Genomic DNA, 18,137 nt, shown 5'->3' on the forward strand with positions numbered 1-18,137 from the left:
TTGATTTTGAGAAAGCGTTTGACCGAGTGGAATGGCAGTTCCTCAGGCAAGTTCATGCAAGATGTGGCTTGGGATCGAATTTCCAAAGGTGGGTGCTGTGAGGGGTTAGAAATAAAAAGCCAGACACAAAGTTGCTATGTTTTTGGTTAACGACTTTGATTAAATGAATTAGGTTGGTGAAAATGCCTATCTGTCCCTGCACTAAGAGGAGTTTCTCTACCTCTAACCAAAAACTAAGGAACTGTCTGTGTCGGAATGTCAGAAATCAAAAGACTACCTTGTGTCCAAACATTCTATCCTGACCCTCACACTACAAACAGAATAATAAAGTGAAAGGGGAAATGTCTTTAAAATGATACTAGCTTTCCCCACATTTGCATTCGCTTCTTATTGGGGTACGGATTTGCACTCTGCCCTTTCACTGCACAAACAATCCTTCAAGCATTTGACTTTCTTTACAATGTTCAAATTCTCTTTGGTGCAGTCGCCTAAACGTCTGGGGTCCCCACTCTGCTCTGACGGACTCACCGGCTCTGTGTGGCGTCTTCAGTCTGACTCGCATTTACGCAGCTTTCCTTTGCTGCTTGCTCCACAGACTGGGCGGCTCTGGCTTCTCTTGCCGGTCCGCTTGTGCATGCTGACTTCTCTTTGGCTTCCGGCAAGGACTTCGCTGCTTCTCTTGGCTGCCGGACGACCAGGGTTCCTCTTGTGGTTTCCAGCGTTTCCATGTGCGCTTTTCTCGCATCATATTCCTTTCCTTCCCTGCTGGCGAGCTCCTTCGCTCTGCCACTTCAGCTTCTGCACACTGGTTTGTGCCTACAGCTTCTGCATGCAGGCTAATGCCTACAGCTTCTGTGCGCCTTCACTGGAGAAGCCACACCGGCTCCCGAGCTTCGCCTTTCTCTAATTCGGTGACCATTTTTAAAGGTCTTGCATACAGGTGTCTTCATCCAGTAACTAGAAAACTCCTTGTGCTTCTTGCTCTTTATCAATTCCCTCTTCCTCCTCGTCTCAGTAGTTAGGTGATTTTGGGAATTAAAGTCCATTGATATTAACTGATGTTTAGCATTTGGAAACTCGTCCTCAATAATTCCACATGACAAATTAGTTCCATAAGAAGGGGAATTGGAGCTTGTACATTTTAGACCAGGAATGAAAGGTTGGTCTAAAAGATGTTGGGAAAAGGACTCTCTACTTTCCCTAAAGGGGGAAAAGAATATATGGCATTAGGCCATTAGGGTATTGGATATCAAGGGGTATTCTTCATGGGCAAATGCGGCATATCATGTCTAATCCAATGAAGTCATGACATCTCCCCGGTAGTTGTCTCCTCCCATGGGATCCTCCCTCATATAATCGCCCCAGGGTCAGTATCAGGTAGTGACTGCTGTCCCCTGACCACATGGTAGGAGGCTACCGCCAGGGAATCCATGATGACTCTGTTTGATTCATCACAGTGGCCGCACTGTATGGTTCCCCAACTGCTAGGGTTCAGGTAAATGGTACTCTTACAGACCCCTTTGTTATCACAGGGCACAAGACAGGGATGCCCACTGTCCCTTCTCCTCTGTGCTCTAGCCCTTGAGCCCCTGGGTGTAGTAGTCAGGAGTAATTCCAATATTAAAGGGATAATGTGTGGCGGAATCCTATCTGTAGACTATATTTTTGGCTACCTGGTCGGCACTGTCCGAATCCTTTCAGGAAATGATGGAGACTATGAGAAGGTACAGAGAATTTGTAGGCTTGAGGTTTAATGTGGCCAAGTCAAGTGTCCTCCTGATCAAGCAGAATCGGTCAACCTTGGTGAACAGGAACGCAATCCATGGAATGAAAGTGGAGAAGGAGGCTATTACGTACCTGTGGTCAAAATTCCTATCAATTTAACTAGACTACTCATTCTACATTTTTACCCTATTGTCGACACTTTGAGAACAGACATTAAGAGGTGGTCGGGTAGGATGGCCTCTGTAATGATGAATGTGCTTCCCTGACTGCTTTTCTTATTTACTGTGAGACAGACAACACCAGCAGCAAGTTTTTTAGGGAGATGGATTTTATGCTATATAAATTCAAATGGCAAGAGAAAAACCGAGGATTAAAAGGGCAACACTGACCCTTCCGATAGATCAAAGAGGATTTGGATTCCTGATCCTATTTAACTACTATAGGGCTGCCCAACTTAGAATCCCATTTGAACACATGAGAGATAACCTCAGCACATATTGGTCCTACTTGGAGGACTGGGTAGCCCAGCCCAAAAAGGTTAGAGATTTGCTTTGGTCTCCAGTGAGGATGGTCCCCAACAAAGTGCTTTCTCACCCTTCTTTCGATGTTCTCTGGACTGTGTGGAAAAAATGTGTAAGACTCAGTAATTGTCCTTATGGCCATCCCCTCTGAGTTGTTTGTGGGGGCCTTCCATTGACCTGAGTTGTACAGGCTTCTGCAAATCCCAAGATTGGTCCGATAAAGGTTTAGAAAGAGTGGGACAATTGCTCTTGAAAGGCAACTTTAAGAGTTACAATGAAGTATGTGAGATGTTGGGGCGGGATGCAATTGGTGTTTTTGAGTATTTATGCTTGAAGGGACATTTGACAGAACCTGGATGCACTGCTTACCTAGATAGAGAACTTACTGCTTTTGAGAAGTCACTCTATGAATCGGCAACAATAGCGTCCTCATTACAAGTTATGTAGATGGCAGAAAAAAACGTTAAAAGTTACTGGGATACACTGGCGTGCGAGGTAATCCTGGAGTCTCTCTGAAAAGATGTATACAGTAACGTTCCATGGCAATCTCAATACTCATGCAATGGAACACAACTTTCAGGTGCTACACGGTTGACGTAGAGACCCGTTGAAGTTGTCAAAAATGTATGAGGGTGTCTCTCTTATGTAGTAGGGGATGTGGGCAGGTAGGGTCCTTGGCTCACGTATGTTGGTCTTGTCCTCATATTCAAATATACTGGGCAGAGGTCTTAAGCTGGGTAAAAGAGGTGACTGAGGTACAACTCGAATTGAGCCCCTTACTAGTACTATTGGGAATTCCCCCAAAGGGCAGCGATTTGCTTGGGCTCCCAAAGATGTGGGAAGCCATGTTTAGGACGTGCAGGTTGGCAGTGGCCCACAAATTGAAAAACCAGTTGGTACCTGATGAGCAGCAGTGGTTAAATAAGATGTGGGACAACTATACAAAGGAGAAGTTGACATATCTAGTACACAACGATATGGGATCCTTTGAGGAAGATGGGGGCTTTTTCACAGAGAAATGGGGAACCTGATGAGGTAAATGAGGGGTGGGGAGCACAGACCCTTCGGGAGGTTTGGCAGTAGGGTGAACTGGATAGAGAGAGGTAAAGCACCTGAGGTATTAAACAACTAGGTGGCGGGTTGAAGGGGGAGAGTAGGTGAGGGGCGGGGGAGCAGAGACGATACAAGGGGTTGAATGTTATGCTATTTAACTTAAGGACATGGACGTGAATTCATGTGAAGAGACACTTAATGAAGTGGTAAAGCGATTTTTAAGATGTAATTCAAAGGTCATGGCTGTACACATTGTGGAAAAAGTAGTAATATTGGAAATGTAACCCAGAGAATTTCATTTATTCCCTCTGTCGTTTAAGGATGTTGATTTTACATTAGAGGGTGGGAATGTGTGGGTTCCTATTGTATAAGAAACCTCAATTAAAATATGTCTGAAAAAAAGCAAATATTTTAAAAAAAAGTAATTAAAAAATGCAAGTGTTGGGTCTATAGAAACTAACTTGACAACAATTCACTGCAAGAGGGCAACAGATGTTGTTGAAGTTAAACGTTCCTTAGCTAGGCTGGTGTCTTGCTTCTTCTTCCTATGGAGTAGAAACGTTAAAAATAATTGACTTATTGGCTCATGCTTTCTGGAGAAATGTTCACTCTCACTTTTTTTCTATTAGTCCTGATCAAGCTCCTCATGTGCTGTCTGATTACTTTGAACAATGCATCCTGGGGAGAAAGCTTCAAATCCACACTGTGGCATATGAGTGTGCAAGTCCTGGAGCCCAGGTATGTGGTTGATTTCTTCTCACTTTCTCCATTTCTGCCTCTTGTTTGATCTATCCCTTTCCTCTGCTTTCCTTGACTTTCTTCTTTGTTATGTCATCTTCACTGCTCCTCCCCCCTTTTATCCATTTTACAGTTGACAATTTAACAGTTGAAATGTTGGGTTTCAATGTATGACCTGCTATGTTTCTGTCTTTGTCACTTTCACCTGTTGACATGAAGTAGGGTAAATAGATTTTGACAAAAAGTACAGAGATTTTTCAGTCAACTGAATGTTCTAGCCTTGTTTAAATTATTTGGTCGCTTTTATTTTTTAATACAGAGCCTTCATTTTTATTCACGTTAAATTGCAAAGGCTGCAGGGCAGTGTCATTATGAACAACTGAAATATGTGGTACTGCTACTTTCTGTCTCACTTCTGTATATAGCTAATGGAACTTCCACAACCCAGGGGTGAGGGTAGAACTAATTGTTTGAAAGCAGCAGACAAACAAAATTGTGCAAATTCTGCACAATGCATGTGTACTGTAATCATGAATGTGATGTAATCATGAATGTGACTACATTCACTTGTGTTTGCAGTTGCACGTCTTGACCTGTAATCTGTTTTTTTCATATTGCTTACCCACATTTATCTTCTGCGTAGGGGTCTTGGGTTTGTCTTCTCAATGTCTACTGCGTTCTGTGTTCCTGTTTTTGTTCCTTTCAGTTTCTCGCCATTTACACCCTATGCCATGGTACTTGAACTTAACCATGCATCATTTGCTGCTGAAAGGTGTTTGCAGTGGACCAGCAAAAATACAGTGGAAATTGACCTCGCAATTGCCTGGTCAAATACCCATGTATCTTAAAGAACCCCTCAAAACAATTCAGTGAACGCCCTACACCACCGCAACTATATATCATAGATCTGCAAAGCCATGAAAGCCTAATACAATAAGAGAATTTCAGCTGCCTTAGCAGCAGTAAAGAGCGCCACAGTATCATCCCTGAATTCCTGAACCCTACTTGCACCACCACCTCGATCACCTCCTCCCAAACGCTCTGCAACTCCCTCTCTGAACACTTCCACAAAATAGCCCTATACAGGACGGCCATCCTCCACGCCAGACTTTCCAACCTCACTGCCCGTCCAACACCCTCTCCTCAAGAATCAGCCCAAATGCACGCAGATATCCCTCCGTTCTGCTCTTTCAGCCCCTTCAATAGCCAGGAATTCCTGAAACTGCTGTCTGACAGCCGACCTTCCAGCTCCCACCTCAACCCTTGTCTCACCTCACTCCTCAACTAAATCTTCACCTCTACATGTGCAGCTCCATCTTAATGACTCCCTTACCTCCAGCATTCTTCCCAGAACCTATGAAAATCGTGTATGTCAAACCCCTTCTAAAGAAACCATCCCTCAACCCTCTCCAACCAATCAACTACAGGCCCATTTCCAACACCCAATTCTTGACTAAGCTCATCGACTGCACAGCAGACTCCCAGCCCAACTGTTTCGTCGAACCCTACAACCTCCTAGTCCCCTTGCAATCGGGCCTCTGTCCTCGGCAGGGAACAGAAACCACACTGATCTCTATCTGGGATGACCTCAAAGTCACTGCAGACTCAGAAGGATGCACTGCATTTGTTCGTCTTGACCTCTCAGCAGCCTTTAACATTGTTCACACCATCCTCCTCGACGGACTACATTTTCTAGGAATCGGAGACTCAGCGCTCAACTGGATTGTTTCATTCCTCACTAACAGACAGCAAATCACTTATTGCCCCCATTTCCTCTACACTGCACACCTAGTGAGCACTGGAGTACCCCAAAGGTGCCTGCCTCTGACCCTCAACCTTTACATGTCCCCTCTACACAGGCTCATCACTCTCACAACCTCACCTGCTATAACTATGCCGAAGACCCACAAATCATCCTGAGGATTCCCAAATTGACCTCCGACCCTCACCCTGACCTAGCAGCATGCCTGACAGGCAATGATCTCTGGATGACGAGTAACCATCTCCTTCTTCTTAACCCGGAGAAAACGGAGACCATGGTGTGTGGTAAAATGGCTCTATTCCCAAAACTGTCTCCCTGGCCACCTTCCCTTGGCACCCCCAGCTCCACCTCTGCAAATCCTTGGCTGCACTATGGACTCTGGCCTAACTCTGTCACACCACATTAACAATGTATCAAAGTCCTCCCACTTCTGAAACATATCTTCCCTTATCTAACCTACCCAAACAGACTGGCAGCAATTATGTTCTTTGTTATGTCCAGACTTGACTATGTGAACAGCCTTTACCTGGGTGCACCAACCTACCAACTAAACAAACTCCAAAGAATCCAGAACTCTGAAGCCAGGCTCCTCCTTGCCCTTGGACGAAGGGATCACATCTCGCCTGCTCTCCCCACCTTACACTGGTTCCCGATTGGGCGATGGGCCACCTTCAAAATCCTGTATATTACTCACCGAGCTGTGCACAAAGCCGGCCCCAAATATTACCAAGAAAAGATTATGCCGTACCTCCCAACCCGCACTCTTAAGGTCAAGCACTGCCCTCCTCCTAGTTGTCCCTGCCTCCAAATCAGCCAGGATCGGAGGGTCAGCCTACTCAACACTGGCACCAACAATGTGGAACTCACTGCCCCCCTCATTCGAAACATGCAAGACTACATGGCATTCCAGAAAGCACTCAAAACCTGATTCATCCCCTAAATGGTGCAAATAACCAATTTGGCCTTTGCCCCTCTGCGAAGCTGTGCCTCCCGAAAGAAACCGCCCCCCACTCCCCGCGGCTAAGAAATGGCCTAGAATCCGCTACTAGGGACAGGTAAGAATCCCCAGGACACAGAACCCGGTTACCAGTCAAATTTGTGTTTGACATTATGATCTTGTTGGTCAATGAATGCCCAGTAGCACCTTTGCACTAATGTGATGACTGTGTTTACCCTTTGACTGGAAATAAATGCCCGGGACGCCGAACCCTGGGCAGTAGAACTTATGTTCTATTGCTATGATTGGGCTGGCTCTTTGTCTTCTACCTGGTATGCACTATGCTGTTAGATCAGGTAATGTCTTTGGCAAGTTCAGTTCTTGAAAGGGACAATGATGCAGTGTCACTCACAAATCAAACCATAAACTACAATGGGAATACTCAGCCATCCGCTGTAAACGAATAGCCAGAACTTGGAACCCTGGACCTATTAGCACTTATGTTCTAACATTATGACTGGGCTGGCCTTGGTTTCACTGGCAATGTACTACGCTCTTAAATCAGGTGAGGACTCTGGCGAGGCCAGCGCTTGCAAGTGACAATGATGAGCTGTTGCTTACAACTCAAACCGAATACTCAGCCATCCGCTGCACCTAAAAATGTCAGGCATGCACAGCACTAGTAGCACGGCCTGTCTTGACGCTGGACCTTTCAGGTTCATAGAGTACCAATCCACGTATTTGAGAAGTACTTGTAATTCCCACAGAACAGGATCTAACTGCTTATTTATTTATTGTGCATTTGTTAGGCGCTTATAAGTCAATTACGTTTCAAAGTGCCCACGCGGCAACCGGGAGGGAACATGGGATTGAAGCAATAATACAGTGGGAGATTAAGACAAACCTACTATGCCTTGTGGGTATTAAGAACGTTCAAGTGCAGTGAGAATAGGGCAAGTGGGAGTGGGGGTATGTGCTAGAGTGACCGTGCTTGTGAGTGAGCAGCAGATGAAGTGCTTAGTATGGTAAGTGCTATGCGGCCTGGAGTCGCATTGGGTAGAGGAGTGCAAGCCTATAGGACGAAGGCTGATTGGTGCGGAAACAGGTGCTGAGAGGTAGGCAGAGGCTGGGGCGATTGGGTGTGGGAGGTCAGGACCTCTAAGGATACATAAGGGCCCTGGTCACCAATCACAGTGACTGTGAGATTAGCAGAGGAGGTAAGAAGGGAAGGAGGAAGTGAAGAGGAATGTCTTGAGGAGCTTCTGGAATTTGTGGAAGTCCTGCTCAAGACAAAGAAGAAGTGGGAGGCTGTTCCATAAGAGGTAGCCAGCTGAAGAAAGGGATCGTCCTCCGACCCTCTGTTTAGCAAAACGCTTTACACACAGAGCGTTGACGCCAGAGTAACGTAGAGGTCTAGAGGGAGTAGTAAGAGAAAGTTGCTGATAGCGTGGTCACCAGCCCCAGACAGCCTTGTGGATGATGCAGAGGGATATGAATTTGATCTGCGCAACAACCGGGTGCCAGTGAAGTTTTCAAGGCAGGAGATGTGGTCCCTGGGCTTAAAGCCAAGGCTACGTCTTGCTTCCCTATTCGGGATTAGCTGGAGGGGTCGTAGAGTGGAAGAAGGTAAATTCAGGATAAGGCTATTTCAGTAGTCAATCCTAGAGAGAACCAGGGCTCGGGTAACATTGAGCGTCTGGGGGAAAGTGAGAAAAGGGAGAATTTCTTTGAGAAAGAAGAGTTGAAAGTGGGACTTCGACTCTTCTTGGCAATGTCTTGAGTGTGAGGGATGAAGGAGAGAGAGGAGTTGAAGATGACTCCCAAGGTTTCTGGCTTCAGTAGGAGCAGGGGGATAGAGCCCATAGAGGATGGGCACAGTGTTGGGAAGAAAGAGGGAGCAGGGGTCACAATGGGAAGGATCTCATTCTTGCTGGCATTGAGGCAGAGATTGTTGGAGGTGCACCAGGACTGGATGGCAGATAGGCAAACGGGGATGATGGACGATGCAAGAGGGTCAGCAGAAAGTTTGAAGAAGAGTTGTGTGTCATCTGCGTAGCACTGGAAATCGGCTGAGGAGGAAATGAGGAGTGCCAGCTGAACAAGGTAGGCGGAGAGGTTTGAGGTCTGTGGGAGGCAACAGGTGGAGAAGGAAGTAGGTGAGGAGAAGGTGCCCAAAATGCATTGGGACGAACGGTCAGTTAGGAAGGAGGTCAGCCAGCCGAGTGCCCGCTGCGAGATGCCAAGGATAACATAGAGCCGTTTTATGAGTATAGAATGGTTGATCATGTCAAAGGCAGAGGAGAGATCAAGTAGGATGAGGACAGCTGGAGCGTTAGTCCAGAGATGCAAGCAGTTCTTCACGGGTGTTTCCGAAGAGCAGTTTCCGTGCCTCTGGATGCTCGGAATCCAGATTGATGGTCGTTGAGGCTACCAACAAGTTCATTGTGTGAGGTAAGTTGTAGAAAGGCCAGCTTCTCCAGCAGTTTCCTAAGGAAGGGGGTGATAGAAATGGGGCGGTAGTTTGCTGGACAAGTAGGGTCTGCTGAAGGTTTTTTCAGGAGGGGGCGCACAAGGGAGTGCTTGACGGAAGAGGGGAAAGATCCAGTGGAAAAAGAGTGGTTGCAGAGATCAGCGACTGCGGGGGCAAAGGAACCAATATTGTCCTTGACGGTTCTGGAGGAGCAAGGGGAAACCTGTTTGGAAGAGACCTTCATGAAGCAGACAACTCTGGTGACTTTTCCAGGTGTGACGGGCGAGAAGGAGGAGATGGAGGAAGAAGAGGGGTGAGAAGCCATCGGAGGCAATGGAGTGAGGGATGGGTTGGATAGGAGGGTAATAAGGGAGCTCAAGGTGTCCAAGGTTTTAGTGGTGAAGTGAGTGGCCAGTGCGTTGCAGAGGGCCTGGGACGGAAGAGGGTAGGAGATTGCAGAAGGGTTGGCCTGTTCCTTGCGGATTTGAAAGAGTTTAGCTGTGTTGTTGGATGCGCCAGATACCCGTGCCTGGATGTTGGCACTTTGCTTGGCATGGATGGAGAGTCTGTATTGCCTTTGGAGCAGGCGGCAGGCCAGTTTGTCAGAGGGTGAGCCTGAGGTTTGCCACTTTTGTTCCGCAGCTCTGCACTTGTGTTTCAGGGTTTACAAGATCAGAGGCATACCAGGTATTATTTGTTGTTTCAACCAAATTTTGTTTTTTCGCAAAACAGAACAATACAAACACATCATGATACATATTGCATACAAATTCTTAAAATATCAATAAACTCAAATCACGAATCACAAATTTCCTTCTCTCTGAGACATGCTAAAGAAATTATCAATTCTTGCAATATTTCTGTCATGATCCCAGTAAAGGAGCACAGTTCCCATTCAGGTATACCAGTGAAGCAAGGAACTTCACATCAGTCAGTGGGTCAACAGTGGCTACAAGCCTGGCACGAATGGCATTTGTCGCATTCACAGCATTGCACCCATAGGCTCACATAGCGCTTACATTGGTTTTCATACACCGAACACCTATTGCAGAGGGAGCTACTTAAGCCCCGCCTCCGCTGGAGCGCTCGCTTCGCGTCTTCTCCACTGACAGTGGGTAACGCTACCAGCGATCCCCTGACAGAACCTGTCAAAGAAAAGAAAGTTCAGAGACATTAGTTTCCACAGAAAATCAACAGAATTCCATTGTTTTTTAAAAGGCTTACCAAAGTATTTCCGAAGAGTTTCTCGGTCAGCTGTTTATTTCATAGTCTCCGCATCTTCTGTCAGAAGTTTCTTCACAGCCGCAACATCTTCTTCACAGCAGTCTTCCTTTGCGGTCGCAGTGCCTTCATTCAGAAGTTTCCTCAGCAGACTCTGCATTGTCCGAAGGTATTTCATATACAGCTTTCCGAAAACCTGCAAACAAAAGGTATTTTCATTCATGAATGAACTTGTAGAAAGAAGTTTTATATACATTGCTTACCTGAAGTTCCAGCAAGTTTTCTTCACTTAGTTATTACCACGCTCGTCTCTGATGGCTGCAATTACTCAGTTAAAACGAACTTACGTTTGTTAAACATTTCCTCAAACTGAGTATAGTTGCAGCCATTCTGCAGCATTTAACCTTTTCGGAGAACTAAGAACCTGCAAAATAAAAGGGAAAATATGAGAGAGATCTCTCCAAAGTAGTGACTGCTCAGAATCTGACGAACTACAATCTTTTTTCATCAAATACTTTCCCCAAGATAATTCTAGAAATGCAAGGACATTATTCTGACAATCATTTGAAGACTGCAGCCTTTCAAGTTTAAAGTTTTTAAAACAAAGCGCCCCTGTATAATACAGGATGGAGAGCTCCACCAAACATAAACACAGGTGAGAAGGGAGGGATTATCAAAGGCGCGCTGCTACAGTTTTTTCCCAGAAAAATAGAAATTACAGTAGTTCTATTGTTGTTGTCGTTTTGACAGAAAAAGAGTCCAGAAAGTGCCCAAATAACAGATCCTCTGGCTCAGAAGGCATTTCGCTCCCACGGAGTCCCAGGTAAGCGTTACAATTTCAACGGGATAAACGCTGTCTGTTGTAACATTCTAATTCCGTTTGTCGTTAGGACTGTTCCATAGCCAGCAATCAATTTCTCCCAGAACATCTCGGAAGATAACCGACCGGTTGAAATGATAAAACGCCCTAAGTATATCTCTCTGGCATCCCAGTTCCCCCGGCAGTATCTAAACAAATGATCTACTGTCTGATTTTTTTTTTTTGGATCGTTACATTCTAGGCATAGTATTTTTATTCTCTCCTCACAACCCCATTGAGCAAGCACTGATCCTGTTTGGACCAAGTTGAGTCGGACTGTGAGGAAGTTCTGTCTCACCTTGGCTTCTGGGAATTTCAGCAGATAATTTGGGATATAACCAAGTTTCTTATCTTTAGAGGAAAAGGAAGCTGCAACCGAGGAGGACCTAATTTGATCAATTGTCCTAATTCAGTCTATTGTGACTAAGGCTTTCTTTGTTTTCATAGGGTTTGAGAGTAGTGTTTCTTCATCACTGCCACAACTTGCAAGGATCTACTGGCTCAGCCTATTTGTCCAATTTAAGATGAGTGACCACGAAAGTGATGGGTGGAAGAAATCTGAACCACTGGCCTTACTCTGGGCAATCTTCCACACCACCGTTTTTTAGCCCGTCTGCACCATTGGAAAAAGGGGTCCAGCCATACACGAATCAGTCAGGTACTGCCACCAATGGTAGCAGCCCAGCCCGAACTGCTAGGCCAGGTCCCCTCTGCACGGAAACACAAGCAACCCCAGACATGTTTCGGCCTTGTTGGGCCTCCTCGGTGAGGTGCAGCTTGGTTCCCTATGGTGCAGTGAGCAAGGGACCCACGTCTGGGCATTTAAGATGAACCATGAGATCCTCGTATAGTGAATTTCCCAGATATTACTCTTGGAGGTGGTTTTCAGGCGAATCCTCATGACTGGGGCAAGAATGTCGAGGTTGTTGGTAATGGCCAAATGGAGGTTGCTGAGAGCAGAGTTGGTGGTAGAGTCTGGGGTTGGTTTATCGAGAAGGTGTTAACCAACGAGCAATTGCCGCTCAGGTAGCCACAGGGATGGTGGACTGTAGATCTGCAATCGCTTGGCCCAGTAATGCTTCAGGACTGTTAACACTAGAATGGCCACCATGCTTTGCAGCCCCTGCCGTGCCTAGACCTAAGCACTCAACACTCCAAAGTATAGGGAAGCTAATATCCTGCTCCAGCAGGTTTGGGAAACAGCCATACTCATCATTGATTTTATTGTTAAGCTAGAGAGAGATACAGCAATGCTTGGCGAAACAGAATTGAGTCCACTCTAGATCGAGAGGTTCTTGGAGAACTAAAGCACCAAACCTCTATAATAGGGAGCAAAAGTTAATTCGGCAGGCTCAGGAAGGAAATTGTGAACAGGGCACCTCTTCCAACTAGACATACCCACCAATATGCACCATAAAACAATAGAATGCGGCTATCTCCCATGATTAATTTCAACCTAGCTGCACGCATAATTGTACATCACCATGCACACCTCAATGTGTTACGCAGCTGTTGGTCGTGCAGAGTATGGGCTATCCCTCTGTTCCCAAGTATCAGACTGACAATCACGGTAATACCGCCAGAGTGATGTTTAGGGCCAAAGGTGGTAGTCCGTAGAGCCAGGACTCGGGAACAACCGGAAAAAACCCCTGGAGCGCTGCAAAGGAAGGTATAAGGTTATGTAACAGTACAGAGTGTAGTAATCTTAGTGAAAACATCCAGGGCACTAAATACCTGTGAGTACTGGAGCGTTGTCTCAGGGAAACAAACGTAGGCGTTAGCCAGTTGTTAGAAAGTGGCAGCGGGTCCGGGCAGATGTGGCAGCAGGGACGGGCAGGTAACCACCTAAGACAGGACCGGAGTCCTGATGTAACACATGATCCATAGAGTGTACCAGAGCAGTCCGAGGGGCTAAACACAAGGCAGTCCGTAGGGCAGAGCGTAGGTCGGCATCAGTGGATCCAAATTCCAAGGTAAGTAAAGGGCCAAGACACAAGCAATCCGTTGGGCAAAATAGTTTGTCAACAAAATAATCCAAGATTCCAAAGCAGACAAGGGTTAGGTACTGAGCGGTCCGTTGAACAAAGCCGAGGTCAGATGAAGTAAGGAGTCCTGAAACGAAGCGCAAGCGACACGTGATCCAGAGAGAACAGCTGTGAAGCAACGCTTTCCGTAACCGGACTCCTTTTATCCATGGAAAGGAAACACGTGACCACTGTCACGTGACACGTGTACCCAAGCGTTGCAGTATTGCTAGGCAACGAGTCACGTGCTCCGAGCCGCGCTAGGTCGCGCAGTCCTCCGTGCGTTTCTGTGATGAAGAAGCCTCCAGTTCGCTTGCCACAAACATGAAGGGCGATAAACTCCAGCCCTGCCGAGCATGCCACGCCGTGCCCCATAGCGTGACACCTGATAAGGCAATAAGGTACCCCTGTCGGGACGTGTGTGTTTGGGTGCTGGTTGAGAAGAGGCTGTGGACGTGGAGGGCCGTGTCTTTGTAGGAAGAGTAGTAGCTTGTGCGGGGAGTGGTGTGACAAATGATCTTTAGAACACAGTTCTCCCACACGATAAAATCGGCCTAGCTGAACACATAATCTCATATATAAGTACCACACCTGCTAGAATGCAGCTACTCCCAAGACAATATCTCCTAGCTGCCCACATACCACTGGTCTCGCCCAACCTTCACACTACTCCTAGCCTTAGAATGCAGCTACCCGAGGCCACCAGGGGGCGTGCTCATGGAAACAGTGTGAGTGTGTCTCTCCCCCTGCCCAGGTCCGTTAAGTGGCATGAGCCCCCGCTTTGTGACCCTCCCCCCCCGCCAGCACCAAACTTGTTGTGGTCACGCTGGGTCACATCTAGCAGAAAAAGCGGATAGAAACGCTCCCGTAATCGTGGGAAATGAGTCCAGCTACTCTGCTGCGGGAGCTACGGAAGTTGGAGGCGGTACGTGGAACCCGGAATCCCTCGGATGAGGCCTGAAGGAGGGGAGCAAACGGAGGACCCTGCCAAGGGGTATGAGGGGCGAGGGGTGAGTGGGTGCCCCCCCCCCCCACGACATCCCGACTGGTGCCTGACACAGTCCCTCACCCGACTTTGGTGCGAGTGAGAACGTTTGCAGCGGGAGCTGTGGAACAGAAGCCACAAGGCGTTTGGAGAGAGGCGTGGCAGAATCCAGAAAAGTGGGAGGGGGGGCGCTGGATGAGACAGTCGCCCCGGCCACATGGGCACAGCATACAAAATAAACGAACGTGAGGAGAGGAAAGGCGGATTGATGCCTGGGACTGAGCCTGGAGGGACTGGAGTGTCCCTGTGATATCACGCAAATGCAAGAACGTTGAAGAGCTGAGCAGGAGGCCTGCTCTCAGATCCCAGTACACACAGACAGGGACCCCGGGGACTGCAACTGTGTGACAGTCTTGCCCTGTGGCAGAGGCATATGGGATTAGGGCTGCAGTCTGACCTTTGGGACAGGTATAGGCACGTGTTAGTCTGGCCGCCAGCCCTTTTCATCAGGTCAGAGTCACAAGTACGTTGGGCACCCAGCACAAGAGTAACATCGCCTACAGTTAAAGCAGACCCAAATAGGGTCTCTCACATGCTACGGCGACGCTGAGAAAGATCTGAGGAGCCCCCACAAAAAGCCACATAGACCTGGAGCACAGTAGTGGCGATTACAGGGATATGCACGTCAGCTAATCCCCCTCCCCACTCCGATAATCCACCGCTTCCAGCTGACACGGGCCGCTCTAGGGCCAAACAGACTTGCTCGCTCAACTGGGTAAGGGGAGGCCCACAAACTCTGGGTGCTACCTTGCAGAACATATATTGAAGCACACCTACAAGAAAGCGATACCCCCTGCAGATGGGGGGGAGGGGAGAAGGGCATGCCAAGTGGCTATAGCCACTGAACTGGGACGGGGGTTGGAAGTAATAAACCAACCCCCCCAACCACCCCACCCAGAGTCAGGGTGGACCACAGGCGCTTTTGAGAGGACGAGTTGTCAGAAATAAAGAGGTCCCCCGGGACACAGGCCAGGGCAACACTGGAACCGGTCAATCATCGATGGCGGGGACCCCTGAACCTGCTTACCATAATAGTGGTGGCTCCCAGGAATTAACCTGGGGCGTGTGCCCTCCTAAGAACAACAAGCCTGACAGCGGGATCATCAAATGACGAGACATCCCCTTTGATGGAAGAGCTGGCCCAAAACCTCCATATTCTCCCCCCATAAGTTAATCAGGACTTCAAGGAGATACAGAGGCCCAAGGGGACCCTAATTACACATCGGTTAACCCTGGCCCCTGGACACCAGAATCGGGAGTGGCAAAGGAGAAATGCCCCACCCCAAAGGGATTGTGGAAGTGCCCACGGACAGGGTCACTGACCAAATTTGTGGAGGCCAGGGGATCAGGACCAGTTCCGGCAAAAAGGGAAACCCTCATAGCCAAGAAAGGTCTCGGGAACACCAATTTGTGAACTAAGTTACCGCAATAGGGCCTCAGACTCCATCGTGATCCCTTATTCAAGGTGAGGACCCCCAGGTTCCAGCACTGGGGCGTGTGCCTACCTTGATAGTCCCTACTTCGCAATGGGAATTATCTTCAGGGTGAGTGTTGTGACACAGACTGACTCTGGTGGCCTGACGAGTGATGGGGATCATCCCGCCCAGCCCGTTCAGTGTTCAGACACCCAACACTCAGGGAATTGCCAAACTGGAGCCGTATGAACTGGAAGGAGACCCTCCAGGAATTCCGATTACGAGAGGTGACGAGGCCTCAAGGGGACTTGACCACGGATGATAGGATGGAACAAGCCGAGAAACCCATGAAGGACACCACAACCATGGAAAAGGTCTTTGCAGCCGTGCTGCAGGAAATAAGGGACATGCGATCTGACATAAGCCAAAAAATGTGAGAAAAGGGATCAGAGGGTGGACAGAGTGGAGGACAGGCTACAACAGTTGGAATCCAACCAATCATCTTCGGCAATCATTGAAGCGCAAATGGACACTAGACTGGCGGCGCTGGAGAGGAAAGATGGAGAGATTCCTTTTGGATGGATGACTTTGAGAACAGGGAAGGAAGGAAGAACCTCTGATTTTTTGGCATTCTGGAAATGGATGGTGAGACGGAGAGAGACCTTATGTCATGTGGTCAAGGACGTGGTTCGCCTTTTGTTTGGGAACGGAGCGCACATAGAGCACAGGGCAGGGCTGGAAGCCCCCGCTCCATCCTGGTGCGTTTCCACTATTATGCAGAGAAGACGAAAATCTTGGACGAAGCCAGGAAAGCCAGCAACATCACTTACAATAACGCACAAATATCTATTTTCCAAGACCTCTCCGCCTTCACGCTGGCCAGCCGGAGACTATGCCGCCCTCTAACGCAATGCCTAAAAGGGAAGGGGATTCGATACTGGTGAGGCTATCCCTTTCCCCTCTCGTTCGAGTACATGGGGCAGCGATCGTGCCTGGTAACAGAGGATGACATCAGAGGTGCGATCCGGGAATGTGGTAGCCGACAGCGACCAGAGACCACCCACGGGGGAGGCAGCGGGGGCAACGGAAGGGAGAGGAAACCGAAGAGATAGGAGAAGAGTTCTGGGCGCTAGAAAATTTAAGAAGCTGAACACCTCCTGCTCCCCGCGACGAGGGCTCGAGAGGTTCCAGTGGATGACAGGAAACCCCACAGGGGCCGAGGAAGCGGACTTGAGGACTCAGACCAGAAGGGGGCTAGTGTTAGGCAGAATTATATGCAGTACCCTTTGGGAACACCACGCACAATTAAGACTACAAGTGACAGTACACATTCATCTTTGGTACAAGCCTGTACTACACAGTTAAAGTGGTAGCGATGGCTGAGCGGACAGACTTATCTCAAGAGTAAGTGAGCAGTATCAAATAGTTGCACAAAGGACAGCAATTACTATGATTCAAACAAACACGGACTCAAGGTTTTCAAGTAAAAGAATATACATTTATTTTACTCTTCAGTTGTATAACATTTCACTAAGTTAAAGCAGTTTAAAAATCACACTCTTAATACACCACACCACTCCCAATAAGTTCCAGACAAGTTAAGCTCAGAAAATGAAGTGGAAGCAAAATGGCACTCCAGCAATTTAAAAGGGAGGGAAAGACAAAGTTAATAGAAATTGAACCACATCAACAAGTACGTACTCGGGGCAATTGAGCAAGAGGAACTACATTGATAGAATCAGGTAAAAAAGGCTTAGGGCCAAAGTTACTAGGTCAAAAGTCTTTTGCTCAAGATCACACAGTTAAGGGTAGTTTGTGGTAAAGTTTGTGCCACGAGTTCCAGACGGCGTTGGTCAGCAGAAAAGTTAGTTCAAAGAGAAGAGAAGGACAAGCCCTCGGATTGGAGAAAGATTTCACACACTTTCCCCGCGGCTGGACGAAATGAACAACCAGGTTTGCACAGTACCTTAAAACAGAGAGGGAGCTGTAGCTGAGGCGAACGTTCCTTGTAGTACCTGCAGGCTCACGGTTCCTGAAGCGACTGTCGGACTGACACAAAGTAGGAAGACTGGAGGGTCCTGCACTACCCAGGGAAGAAACCAGCAGCAGAGCAAAGCAACAAATAAAAGGTGCGCTCCTTAAAACCAAAGCAGGGTCCGACCTTCCTGGCTCTCCGGCCCACTGTAGCTCTGTACAGCGAATTCGACCAGAGGAGGGGTCCTGGGTTGAAGTTTGGGCAAACTGGTTGGTCCCACCAGCTCAAAGGAAGAAGATTCCTGGAGGATCCTCTCTTGTCTTCGGATTCTGAAGATTAGGACCTGCAGCAGAGCTTCACCGGGTGGTTCAGTCGCTGTAGGGGTCCTCTTG

General features: G+C 47.9%; 1 protein-coding gene across 1 annotated transcript in view; it reads left to right on the forward strand.

Annotated features, from left to right (window-relative positions):
- Window positions 1–18,137, forward strand: part of VWA3A (von Willebrand factor A domain containing 3A) — a 2,090,411-nt gene that overhangs the window by 402,906 nt on the left and 1,669,368 nt on the right. Inside the window, exon 10 of the mRNA XM_069645605.1 lies at window positions 3,929–4,037. Within this exon, the coding sequence (XP_069501706.1) occupies window positions 3,929–4,037 (109 nt within the window). The remainder of the gene's footprint in view (window positions 1–3,928; window positions 4,038–18,137) is intronic.

The sequence above is a fragment of the Ambystoma mexicanum genome, chromosome 2p (genome assembly GCF_040938575.1).
Source record: "Ambystoma mexicanum isolate Mex_15411 chromosome 2p, UKY_AmexF1_1, whole genome shotgun sequence".
NCBI lineage: Eukaryota > Metazoa > Chordata > Amphibia > Caudata > Ambystomatidae > Ambystoma > Ambystoma mexicanum.